A 14,010-nucleotide genomic window follows, 5' to 3' on the forward strand; every position below is an offset into this window, starting at 1 on the left:
CCAATTAGCTTTGGGGAAGTCTCTCTTATTGAGGGAGTTCTGACATTTGAGAAGAACAAAGCTCGGTGACTTTGGGACAACTGAGCATAGCACAAAGCTAAAACCTAAACTGCAACATTGACTTCGTGCGCAGTACTTACAATTGGTTATGCAAATTCAGACTTTGGCCTACCATTGCACAGGATAGCATCAATTTACACTGTAACTAATTTTTATTAGTGAATACTCATCTGTCAAAGTGGCAAGAGAATCCATTAACTACTTTATCCCAATCAGCATGTTATTCTGGATTTCTGCTGGAGTTAGTTTTGAGGCAGACTAGACAGTGACCTCTTTCTGACCCTGTCAAGACCATTAATAAATAGTAAGAACTACAGCCTCCAAGCTAGTGAATATTCAGTGAACTCAGATCTCGATGAATATTTCCACTTGAAGTCTCAGAGACTGTCTCAGTAACAGTAAGATAACGAGATCTCTTGGTGCCAGTCAGAACAATTCAGCTTTTATTTCATTGGCGATGTAATAGCATTTCTAAAAGTCTATTTGGCCTGTCATAAAATACATACACCACCTATGTGTTTAATGGGGCAATTTTCATAATACTGCCTACAATGTACATAGATTCATCCCTAAATATGGAGGTCAGAACAATGCCCACAATAGTCCAGGCATGGTCTCTCAAAGCCTGATAGAATTGTAGCAAGACTTCTTTATTCATTTGAACCAATCCCTCACAATAAAGCTGAGCATGCCATTTGCCTTTCATGTTGCTTATTGTCTTTGCATGCTGTTTCTCTGTGTCACTTGTATGAGTACAGTCAAATGAATTTGGCTCAAAATTTGCAAGTTTAATACCTTTTCAACAATATTAGAGAAGACCTATTTTATGCTTGCTATCAAATTATTCTCCTGTTGTCTCTGTCTCTCTTATTTCCTTTCTCTGTTCAACTTGATCTCTCTTATTATTTGAATCATCGAGTCCCTAAGAGACTGTTTGGCCCATTGAGGCTGCAGAGCATCCCACCCAGAACAAGCACCCCATTCTATCTCCATAACCCCACATTTCCCATGGCTAATCTACCTAGCCTGCACATCTCTGGACACAATGGGCAATTTGGCATGGCCAGTCTACCTAATTTATATTTCTTTGGACTATGGGAGTAAATAGAACAGTTAGAAGTCCATGCAGACAGTGGTGGACTCCACACAGACAGTCACGCAAGGGTGGAATTGGATTTGGACTCTGGTGCTGTGAGGTAACAGTGCTAACCACTCAGCCACAATGTCCCTTTACAAAGATGACATTTGCCCACTTCTGCCTCATTCCACTTCTTAATTCCTTTGCAAACCATCCAGGGAGAGCCGAATTTCGTTATCTCCACTTAGACGCCACCGTCTTTAAAGGGTAACCATGACTTCATGTTGTTTTTGCCTGCTGACCTTTGACTCCAACTGATCAAGGTCAGATCCCTCCTTACAACACACCCTCCTGAATTTAGATTTAGTATTATATTCCAAATATCTCCTTGTCCCTCTCCTTGGCTAATTTAAATAAAATGGAGTCCAAAATTATTCACAGTATTCCAAGTGTGATTTAATCAAAATTTAATATAAGGTGAACATAATTGCCTTATTTTACAATTCTATGTTTTTAATATGTTCCTTTTAAAAGCTCTTATTAACCTGTGTCATCACTTTTAGTAATTTGTGAATGAGTAATCCAGATTCCTATTCTCCTTTATTTTCTTCCTACTTCTCCTTTTTAAGATGAATGTAGCCTCTTTACGTTTCCTGGCAAACTACAATTCCTGAAGAAGGGCTCATGCCCGAAACGTCGATTCTCCTGCTCCTTGGATGCTGCCTGACCTGCTACGCTTTTCCAGCAACACATTTTCAGCTCTGATCTCCAGCATCTGCAGTCCTCACTTTCTCCTCAAACTACAATTCCTCATAATTTTCTGTATTGTAATTAAATTTGCGAGTTACATGCCATTGTGTGAAACTGTTCATCATGGATATTTTTGGAGGGCTTTATTAGTCTCAATATGTGCAAGATATGATCCCAATGATCTATCCTTTTGTAAGGTGATATGTTAATTTAGGCCGTACAATGGGTGCGAGTGAGATGTATCAGGGTGTCACCTGGGATGAAGGCCTTCAGTTATGAAAAGTTAGGACTGTTCTCGTTATAATAGAGAAGGTTAAGAGGTTACCCACTACAGGTTCTCAAGATAAACGAGGTTTTGATAAAACAGACACAGAAGAAATATGTTTTCTCTTAGCACGTGGGTCAAAAACTAAATATCGTGGATCCAAAATGATTGACTAAAGTTTAAGAGGAGAGACGAGGCAAATTGTTTTCATTCAGACAATTGTCAGAATCTGAAATGTTCTCCTCAAAAAAAGAAACTCACATTTGAACCATCACTAAAGCTGTCTACTTCCAATTCCGTAACATCACCATACTTCTATGCCTCATCATCTGCTGTAGTCCTCATTTGGGACTTTGTCACTCGAGGCTCAATTATTCCAACAGACCTCTAGCTAGTCTCCCCATTCTAACGTCTATAAACCCAAAACCATTTAACCTCTGTTGCTTATGCCCTTACGTACAAGCAAAGTCTTGATTTAAAATTCCCCATCCTTGTTCTCAGGAATTTGAACAGAAATGCGATGGTGCAACATTTACAGAATAATGGAAAAAGAAACAGAAATTGTGGAAGTTGTTTTTCAAAGGGGCTTTCATAGGATTGATGGGCTGAACAGCCTTCTTCTGTGTTGATAGGTTCTATGAATTTGGAGAGTTACAATTCTAATTTCAGTGAGCTTGGACATACAGATACATGGGGACACCACCCCCTGCAAGTTCCCCTCCAAGCCACTCATCATCCTGACTTGGAAATATATCGCCACTCCTTCGGTATTGCTGGGTCCAAATCCTGGAATTCTCTCCCTTAGGGAATTGTGGGTCAACCTACATCACATGGTCTGCAGCAGTTCAAGAACACAACTCACTAACACCTTCTCAAGAGGAAACAAGGGATAGCAAAATCCATATCCCATGAGCAAATAAAAAAAACTGAACTGGCAGTGTAATTAAGAAAGCCCACTGTTTGCCTGATTTGGAAGTCTGTAACAACAAGTACAATAGAGGTGTTCTCCTTGAGATATTGGGAGGAAGCACATTGTTGAGTCAGTGTAGAGAAAGCTCTAACCCTGACATATTAGATGTGATTGTGTTCAATGCTAATATTAAATGCCCTCAGTTGGAAAGTGTTCCGTAATTCTAGCAGTACCATACCTCTACTTTCAGATCTCAAACTTTTCCCTCGCCCAAAGGCAAACAAAACCTGGTTTCATTTTGAATTTTAATGCATGCCTGACTCTGATGGACCAAGGAATTCTTTAGATGCTGTGAATTTCTGAATCTGCAAATCAAACGTTTTTGTCGTTTCTTTTAGGTGGAACCTTCCCGGCGACTTCTCAAAATGATTGGATGGGGCTGGGCTTGTTGACAGCTTCACTGTGAGGTTCCATTCAGACAATGTCTCACGGCCAGAACCAGAAGGATGTTGGCTGCAGTAGAAATGCGACAATGAGGGTCAACACAACAGAGGTAAGTATCTTCTGGTAGCTATCGAGGAAACAGAACATCCAAGATGATCGTGATTGCTGCTCAAACCTAAGGAAAGAAAGGAAGACTTACTTTTCTAAAGGACTCATGATGGTCAGGACTTACCAGAGTGCATTATAGCCCTCAATGAAGTACTCTTGAACAGTTCACTGTTGTCATGTAAACGTGACAGTCAATATGCACACACAGCAAAGCAATGGGATGATGACCAGCTAAGTGTTTTATTGATGTGTGTTGAGGGACAAATGTTAGACAGGACTCCGGGAGAATGTCTCAGTTCTTCTGAACACTTTTGCAAAATTTGACTGAGGATGTGATTAATCTCTCATTGAAAGATGATGTCGTAAATAGTGCAGCATTTCCTCAACACTGCTTGGGAACATCACCTTGGATTGTTAGAGTTGGAGCTCAAACCCCCCTAACAATCTGGCTCAGAGATAGAGTGCAGTTACAACTGATGAGAGAAACTGATACACACTTGATATATACTTGGCCCTAAAGAGTCGTATATGAGGAGAAACTGACACTGAAACTGAACTGAATCCTTCTAATATTGGTCAAAGTCTCAATCCAAACAATTTCACAAGGAATAGTCAATTTATAGTGAGCCTTCTAAGAATGTTAACAGAAAGTGTTGGTCCAAACTACCTCAGTTTCTCAGTTAAGTGTAAAGAGCAGGGCCTATTTACTTTAGAGTAATGGAGATAGGGAGACAACCTGATAATAGTCTAAGATGATTCAGTGGCTGAGTTGCTTACCTACAGGTAGGTTTTGCCAATCTAATTGCTTGGCCAGAGTACAACGTACGTGTAAACTACACCCAAGAACAGGATTGCACTGGATATTAATCAGGTTCTTCATTTGCCAGAAATTGAAGCGAGGAGTTTTTTTAGAAACACCATGGCATTTCTGCTGATTTACTGTATTCAAAACGAGATTTGGACATTTCTTTTACGCTGGGGCATGGATCTGATTATACATAATGGAAGTGGATTAACAGTTAATGTAGATGTGGCCCAGTGATTCCAATTGCCAACCATTACTGCCCATCTGATCTGAAGTGAGCTACTTTCTTGAACCACTGCAGTGTTTCAGATGTAGATGTTTTCACAGTGTCGGTCGTAAGAGAGTTTTCCAGGACTGTGATGTCAGAGTTTGAGGTTACGAAATCCGGGTACGATCTGGTCCTCTGCTCCTGACTCTGCCTCCAGGCAGTCCTCGCCATTCTTAACCATTAGGTGGAGGGAAGATCATTGATGTAGCACCATCAGATGGAGTAGTTGGCTTCAATAACCTCAACAAAAGTGCTAGGTTTCACTCCAGCTCATGGAGAGTTTCCCCCATTACTCCTATCCATTTTAATTTTGCTAGGTCTCCTAGACATCACAGTTAGACAATCTCTTGATATCAAGATCAATCCCTCTCACCTCATCTCTGGTATGTAGCTCTTTTGCTGATGTTTGGTCTGAAGCTGCAATGAGTGTGACAGTACTGTTCCTATCATAGGAATGTGTTCTGTGCTGTTTCTCTTCCAGACAGGTGTTGCCATTGGTGACAGAATGTCTTCATCAGAAACAGTGGGTAAACAAGCTCTGAGAGTGTTCTTTTTTAAAAATTAGACAGAAGAAGCATGAGTGGGTGGAATCAGGCTCACACACACACAGGCTTTTAGGTTTGCTTTCAGTTGAAGTTAAAGTTGGGGTCTGAAATTGATAGAGAACAGTTCTCTGTCCTGCAGCTAAAATGGCTGAGTTCGCTATCTGCTGCTAGATTGTTTCTTTCAGTGTTCCTTTCTCCAGGATTGGAGACAGCACGTGAGAAAATCTGTTTTGCTGAAGTTGCCTTTTCCAAGGCTGCGTTTATGGGAAGCTGCATTTTTTAAAAAAATATTCATTTGTGGAATTTGTGGGTGTCGCTGACTGGGCCAGTATTTATTGCCCATCCCTAGTTGCCCTTGAGAAGTTGACAGTGAGCTGCCTTTTTGAACTGCTGCAGTCCACTTGCTGTAGGTTGACCTACAATGCTCTTAGGGAAGGAATTCCAGGATTTTGACACAGTGACAGTAAAGGAATGGAGATATATTTCTAGATAGGGATGGTGAGTGGCTTGGAGGTGGGTAGTGTTTCCATGTATCTTCTGCCCTTGCCCTTTCAGGTGGAAGTGGTTGTGGGTTTGGATCTGAGGATCTTTGGTGAATTTCTGCAGTGTATCTTGTCGATAGTACACACACTGCTGCTACTGAGTGTTGGTGGACGAGGGAGTGGATGCTCATGGATATGGTGCCAATCAAGCAGGCTGCTTTGTCTTGGATGATGTCAAGCTTCTTCAGAGTTGCTGAGGCTGCACTCATCCAGGCAAGTGGGGAGTAGTCCATCACATCCCTGAGTTGTGCCTTGTGGATGGTGGACAGGTTTTGGGGAGCCAGGAGGTGACTCAGTCGCCACAGTGTTCCTAACCTCTGATCTGCACTTGTAACCATTGTGTTTTTGTCATGAATACACTTGAGTTTCTCGTCAATGATAACTCCCAGGTTGTTGATAGTGGGGGATTAACTGATGGTAACACCATTAAATGTCAAGAGGGCAGGGAGTGGAGTGCATCATTTCTCCCTCCAACTCTATTTTGATTTAGTCCCTACCCTCCCCTTCACCGTTTTTGATCACACAGCACTGCCCTTTGATGTGAAGGGCAGTGTTTGTCACTGGCCACCCGGGTGTTTTCCTGTCTTCCTGGTGGTGGAAATTGAATAAAGATTCGTGCACTTTGTGTCTTTCACTGTGTCTCACACCTGCGCACACACACCATGGGTGCTGGGGATAAAATAAGCACTACCGCACTTAGGTGGTAGTGTGGGGGTTAAATTTTAGAAAAAAAAAGAGAAAAAAAAAATGTCAAGAGGCTGTGGTTAGATTGTCTCATATTTGTGATGGTCATAGCCTGGCATTTGTGTGGCACGAATGTTACTTGTCAGCCCAGGGCTAGATATTGTCCAGATTGTAAACAAAAACAGAAATTGCTGGAAAAGCTCAGCGGGTGTGAAGAGAAATCTGAGTTAACATTTTGGTTCCAGTGGCCCTTTCTTAGAATGATCTTGTTGCATTTGAACATGGACTGCTTTAGTGTCTAAATGGTGCTGAACATTGTCCAATCATTGGCGAACATCCCACTTCTGATCTTATGCTATAGGGAAGGTCATTGATGAAGCAGCTGAAGATGGTTGGGCCTAGAACACTACCCTGAGAAACTCCTGCAGAGATGTCCTGGAGCTGAGATAACTGACCCTCCAACAACAACAACCATCTTCCTATGTGTCAGGTATGAATCCAATCACCAGAGAGTTTGCCCCCGATATCCATTGATTTCAGTTTTGCTAGGACTCCTTGATGCCACACCTGGTCGAATACGGCCTTGATGTCAAGGGCTGACACTCCCACCTCCCCTCTGGAATTCAGGTCTTTTGTCCATGGAACCAAGGCTGTAATGAGGTCAGGAGCTGAGGGACCCTGGCGGAACCCAGACTGGGTTTGTAATAGTTGATGATTAGTAGTTATTATGTTAAATATTTCAATAGAGTTAAAGTTTTGTGTTTTAACTGTGATGTAAAAATAAAAAGGTCTATTTTGATTAAAGCCTAGCAATTTGATCAATTGAATCACATCTGGAATGCAGTACGTCACACTTGCCTTTAAATATGATAAAAGTCAGGATCCAGTCTCTCTCCTTGATATATTTTGAGAGGTTTAGTCAGGTCCATAAAATCAGATCAGGAGCTGAGTGGTCCTGGTGGAAATCAACTGACTGTCAAGGAGCTAGGTAAGTGCTATTTGATATTACTGTTAACAATCCTTTCATCTCTTTACTGATGATTGAGAGTAGACCATTAGGATGGTTGGATTTATTTCGTTTTAGGGAGACAGGAACATGCTGAGCAATTTTTCACATTGGTGAAAAATGAAGAGAGGGTAAACCATCCACTCAATAGTTCTGGCTGAAAATGTTTACGAATATTTTAACCCTGTCTTAGGTACCTCTGAGCTTTGGCCTCCCATCAAGGATGGAAATGTTTAAGGAACCACCTTCCCCTTCTCTTTAGTTGTTTATTGGTGCACCACCATTCACTGGAAGCAACTGAGAAGCTTTGGTCTGCTCTGTTGATTACAGGAGCATGTAACTCAGTCTAGAGCATTCTACTTCCATTCTTTAGTATGTTGACCCCCCTCAGGCCGTTGTTGGCTACTCTCCCAGCATTCCACTCTCTGTGAACTTCAGGTCATCCAACACTCTGCTACCTGCCCCAGAACTCACAGAAAGTCCCTTTCTCTATCACCCTGTGCTCGCGAGCTACATTGGCTCCCAGTCAAGTAATATCTTCATTAAAATATGTTCATACTTTGTTTCCATGACCTTTCCACTCCACTTTTAGCCACCGTAATTCTAGCCTCATGTATATTTCTCATTACAATTGGCCTATTATTGGCAGCTTTAGAATCCCTAAAGTATGGAGGCAGGTCATACTAGACAAAAGTGAGGACAGCAGATGCTGGAAATCAGAGTCTAGATTAGAGTTATGCTGGAAAAGCACAGCAGGTCAGGCAGCATCCGAAGCCACCTCATCCCAGTTCCAACCTTCCAGCCCAGCACCATCCTGATGAGCTGTCCGACTTGCCAAGCTTCCTTCTCACCTATCCACTCCACTCTGAGCCATCACCTTCACCCCCACTTCCATCCACCTATTGTACTCTTTGCTATCTTCTCCCCAGCCCCACCCCCCTCCCATTTATCTCTCCACCCCGGAGGCTACCTGCCTTCATTCCTGATGCAGGACTTTTGCCCAACACGTTGATTTTCCTGATCCTCAGATGCTGCCTGACCTGCTGTGCTTTTCCAGCACCACTCTAATCTAAGACAGGCCGTACTGCCCATCAAATCTATACTGACCGTCTGAAAAGCATCCCACTCATCCCCAACCCTATCCTTTTAACTGTACCTTTTCCCATGGCTAATCTACCTAACCTACACATCCCTAGACACTACAGGCAATTTAGCATGGCCAATCTACTTAACCTGCATATCCTTGAAGTATGGGAGCAAATGCACACAGACACGGGGAGGATGTGCAAACTCCACACGGACAGTCGCATGAGGGTGGAATCGAACGTGGGTCACAGCATCGTGAGGCAGCAGTGCTAACCACCTCACAGTTATTTTGAGTTGCCTCAGCCTCAAGCTCCCTCCATGTATACCTTGCTGCCTCTACTGCACTCGTCACTAAGACACTCCTTAAAACTTCCCTTTTTGACAAAGCTTGTGATCCATCTGACATAATAAACCCTTGTGAGATTCAGTATCATAGTTTGTTTTTAATCACCCATGAAGCATCGTGCAAGTTTCATTCCATTTCATCTCATCAGCTGAGATTAAAAACATGAACATCTGCAGCATCTGCGCTGGAGTTGAATCACCCATTAAGCATCTGTTTCTTTTGCTGATTTTTTGCCTCCATCTACACTTCTCTCCACCATTTTAGACTAACAGTTGCATGCTGCCTTTAAGTAGCGGAGTTGGGAGAGACCAGTTTGGGCCAGCATTGTGCCCATTTGCTGTCACTGCCTGGGAAACCCTAAGATAAATGCAATAATGGCAGCTGTGCGAAAAATGTCACTCATACACTCCCTGTTGAAAATTTTCACAATGTTTTGCTGCTCTACACTTACAGGGGAGCAAACCTGAAAGTTCAAGTGCAGGACAACTTGTCCTGTGGCCACTGTGTGAGAAGAGAAAGGTTGATCTATCAGATGGTCTATTCCAGAAACTGGGATTCAAGCAGTGCAGAGCTGAACGCAGACACCAGCTCACATTTCTAAGTGAAGATGTTTGAGCGGAATGAACAAAACTGCACCACTTGCTGACTGACCAGAAACAAACAAAAGATCTTCGAGTCATGAGGTATATTTGAGAATTAATGTCCACATACTGCATCCAGAATAAAACATTTTTGGAGTCAGTTACGGAGAGTGGAATAAAGCTACCAAATGCCATCATTCCAATCTTATGGACTTGGCAACATATTAAGTATAAACTGTCCACTTCTGGCATCTTAATGCGCACCAAGTCCTATTCACTTATTACTGATGAGTTTGCTGACCTACACCTGCTTTCAGTCAACACCTCCAATTAGAAATTCTTGAGTTCAAATCCCTGTATGGCCTCAATCTTCCATTTTTTAAAAGTTTTCTCCAGCTCTTCAACCCTCAGCTCTCTGCATTCCTCTGGTTAGTTCTGATCACTTCTCCAGCCTTTACCCTATCATTGGCAGCAGTGCTTTCACCTGCCTAGGCTCTAAGCCTTGGACCCTATGATGCTGCTTTACCTGCTGTACTTTTCCAGCAACACACTCTCAACTCTAGACCTTGTATTCCACCCCTAAAACTTCTCTTTTAAGACCCTGCTTAAAACCTGCCCCTAAGCCTCCAATTTCTGTACTGCTTTCCATTGTTGAGTGACTAAGCTTTTGTGAAGTACCTTTGAACATTCACTATGCTAAAGGTACTACATAAATGTATGTTGTTGCTGACACTGAGAGCCAGAAATCCCTGTGCAATTATATAGGATTTCTGGTACTCAGCCTTAGCACAACTCACTAGTTTCCACAGAAATTGCCATTGGATAGGAAGGGACATGACTATCTAGAGGAGGTGATATTATTGTTCCTTTAAAGCCGAGCTAAAGAAAGTATAGTCTTTCCAAAAACACAAAATGTGATTTTATATTAGCAAACTGGAAGATTGCATCCAGACACCGGGAATTGGACACAAAAATTAAATGCACAGAAGATGTGTATAAAGACCACCCAAAAAATCGTCAGATGGCTCATTTCACTGGAGCTCTCTTTCAGAAACTGATTCACTTGAAATGCACTTTCCTGTTGCAAATATTAATCCAGGGGTTTGTGAACATAACTTCTATTCCTAAAATAGAAGTTTCAATTATGAAGAATACGCTTGGAAAGCTGAAGAATTCTAAAATGAATGCAATTCAAAAAGGCTTGGAGCTTGTCACATTTAAAATGTTGGGATCATATTCACGTAAGGAGGTTAACAGTTAGAAAAGTAAGATCATAAAACATGGGAGGATACGATTGGGGATTGAATAACGTGGATCAGGGAAACAACAGATAATTTAAATCAATATTCTGCATTGGTCTTCATGGTTGAAAACACTAAACACCTCAAGGATAACAGAACCTAGGGTGGGGGAGTTCAGAACTAGAAGGCATATTTTTAAAAGGCGAGAGAACAAAGACTTTTTTTTAAAAAAAGGAACATGTGGGGGCATATTTTTTTAAAAAACACAGGGACTGGTTTATATGTGGAATGAACTGCCAGAGGAAGTTGTGGATGCAGATACAGTTACAACATTTAAAAGACATTTGGATAATTATGTGAATAGGAAAGGTTTAGAGAGATATGGTTCAAGTGCAGGCAGGTGGGACTAGTTTAGTTTGCGAACATGGTTGGCATGGATGAGTTTGAACGAAGGGTCTGTTTCCATGCTGTATGACCCAATGACTCTACAAATAAGATGTTAATAGAAAGAAACATTTTGTCAGTCTGTATCATGAAAGACAAAACATTTGACAAATAAAATCGGACTAAAGAGGAAGACAAGTTACCAAGACCTAATGAAGGTTTTAACGGAAGTGGCTGCGGAGATAATTGAGGTGTTGATCAGAATGTTCCAGAACACAGTTGATTCTGGGAGGTCTCCAGTAGATTGGTGAGCCGTTAACATGACACCTCAATTCAAGAAGGGAGGGAGACAGAAAAAAAAGGAAATTACAGGCCAGTTAACTTAAACAGTGTCAACATGGTTTTGTGAAAGGGAAATCACATTTGACAAATTTGTGCTTTGTGAGGATATAACAAACTGTTGATAAAGGGGAACTGCTGAATGTGATATATTTGGATTTCCAGAAGAAAGTTCATAAGGTGCTACATAAAAGATTGCACAAGATCACTCTATTATGTATTAGCACAGATTGAGAATTATTCAACATACAGAAGTCCGAGTGAGGATTAATGGGTCTTTTTCCAGGTTGAAAAGGTAACTGGGAGTGCCACAAGTGTCAGTTTCAGGTCTCAATTATCTACTATCCATATTAATGACTTGGAAGAGGGGTAATCCATCCAAATTTGCTGATGATACAAAAATAAAAGGGTAGTCATGCTTTAATTAAAGTAAATTTTCAAGGTGATGTAGATAATTAAGGGAGTGGGGGAAAACTGGGCAGATAGAATTTAATGTGAAGTGAGGTGTAGGGAGGTGCCAGAGGACTTCTAACATTGTCCCATTATTTTAAAAAATGGACTAGACCAGGATATTCCAGGCTAATCAATCTAATCCCATATGGTGAGAAGGTTACTGGTAAGAATTCTGAGGGTCTGAGTATTATTGCACATGGAGAAACACAGGTTAATCAGGGATACTCAGTATGGATTTGCCAAGGGAACATTGTGAATAACAAATCAGACTGAATTTTTGAGGTGGTAAACTGGAGTGTTGGTGAGGCTAATGTATTTGAAACGGTGTACCTGGATTTTAGCAAGGCTTTTGATACAATCCCTCATGACAGGCTGGTCAAGAAAGTAAGAATCCACGGGATCCAAGGCAAAATGGCTCAATAGATCTAAGATTGGATGAGATGCAGGAAGCATAGGGTGACACTAAGGGGATGTTTCTGTGACTGGAAGTCTGTTTCCAGTGAGATGGTGCAGGGCCTGGTGCTGGGGCCCTTACTGTTTGTGAAGCAACTTAGTGATTTGGGATAACGTGTAGAAGATAAATTCTAAAAGTTTCAGCTGACAGAAATTGGTAGGACTGTAAGTATTGAAGAGGATAAGCATTAACTGTAGGAGGATATCAGTGGACTGGTCAGTTAAGCAGAGCAGTGGCAAACAGAATTTAAATGGAGAAGCGTGAAGTAGTGGAGGGCTAACTAGACAGGGGATTACAGCATGAATAGTGGGACCCTGAAAAGTACTGAATATCAGCGAGACTTTGGTGTGTGTATCCAGAGACAGCTAGATCAGGTATACTCTGATGAAGAGTCACCTGAACTCCAAATGTTAGTTTGCTCTCTCTCCATGGACGCTGTCTGGCCCTGTGATTTCCAGCATTTGTTGTTTTCAGGTGGATCAGATGGTTTGGAAGGCACCTGATAGTTACCTTTACCAGGAGAAAGTGAGGACTGCAGATGCTGGGGATCAGAGCTTAAAAATGTGTTGCTGGAAAAGCGCAGCAGGTCAGGCAGCATCAAAGGAGAAGGAGAATTGACTTTTCGGGCATAAGCCCTTCTTCAGGAATGAGGAGGGTGTGCCAAGCAGGCTAAGATAAAAAGTAGGGAGGAGGGACTTGGGGGAGGGGCGTTGGGAATGCGATAGGTGGAAGGAGGTTAAGGTGAGGGTGATAGGCCGGAGAGGGGGTGGGGGCGGAGAGGTCGGGAAGAAGATTGCAGGTCAAGAAGACGGTGCTGAGTCTGAGGGTTGGGACTGAGAAAAGGTGGGGGGAGGGGAAATGAGGAAGCTGGAGAAATCTGCATTCATCCCTTGTGGTTGCAGCGCTTCACAGGAGGTTCCCAAGCACTGAGGGTGTCACCTAGACAGGGGACAAAACGTCTGCAACACAAATTCACAGGAGGCTCCCAAGCACTGAGGATGTCACCTAGACCATGGACGAAACATTTGCAACACAAATCCCCAGCTCGGCGAACAGAACCACAACAACGAGCACCCGAGCTACAAATCTTCTCACAGACCTACAGGCGAGAGACGCTGAGACAAGCCAGGAAATGGGAATCCTGCGCTAACCGCCTAAGCGCCACCTACGAACAACTCCGGTTCCTGCATGAATGCCGAAAGAATCGAATCCTTCCACCATGTGTCAGATACAGACCACCGGTCAACAACCCACAAGCCAGGGACACAGCCAGACAGAACGGATTCAGGATGATCCAGGTAATGATCACAGACGCTCACAACAGACTTCACAAATACAGACAAGAAATTGCGCGCCAAAAGTCAATAATTTCAAAAATCACTAATCAGGAATGGACCCGGACCATAGAACAGGCCGTCACCATAGGACAGAACAGCACCACACACCGCAAAAAAAAGGCACTAAAAGAAAAACTGGCCAAACTAACACACAACAGCACTAGCAGCACTAGAATGCACCCTCAGGAACAATGGACTGACAGAAGAGACACAACAAATAGTGAGACAAAGTATCGTACCTCTGATAACAAGAAAAAGACAAACACATAACCTCAACACCAAGTAGAGGGAAGCACTGAAATCACTAAGAAACGATAAGAACAT

The 14,010-nt window shown here is 42.4% G+C and overlaps 1 protein-coding gene across 1 annotated transcript in view; it reads right to left on the reverse strand.

Annotated features, from left to right (window-relative positions):
• Positions 1–480: 480 nt before the first annotated feature.
• LOC122563300 (uncharacterized) overlaps positions 481–14,010 on the reverse strand; it is a 95,249-nt gene continuing 81,719 nt past the window's right edge. Inside the window, exon 17 of the mRNA XM_043717004.2 lies at positions 481–3,682. Within this exon, the coding sequence (XP_043572939.2) occupies positions 3,550–3,682 (133 nt within the window). The 3' untranslated portion in view covers positions 481–3,549. The remainder of the gene's footprint in view (positions 3,683–14,010) is intronic.

The sequence above is a fragment of the Chiloscyllium plagiosum genome, unplaced genomic scaffold (assembly GCF_037043375.1).
Source record: "Chiloscyllium plagiosum isolate Xiang-an unplaced genomic scaffold, Cpla_swu_hap1 HiC_scaffold_26, whole genome shotgun sequence".
Lineage (NCBI taxonomy): Eukaryota > Metazoa > Chordata > Chondrichthyes > Orectolobiformes > Hemiscylliidae > Chiloscyllium > Chiloscyllium plagiosum.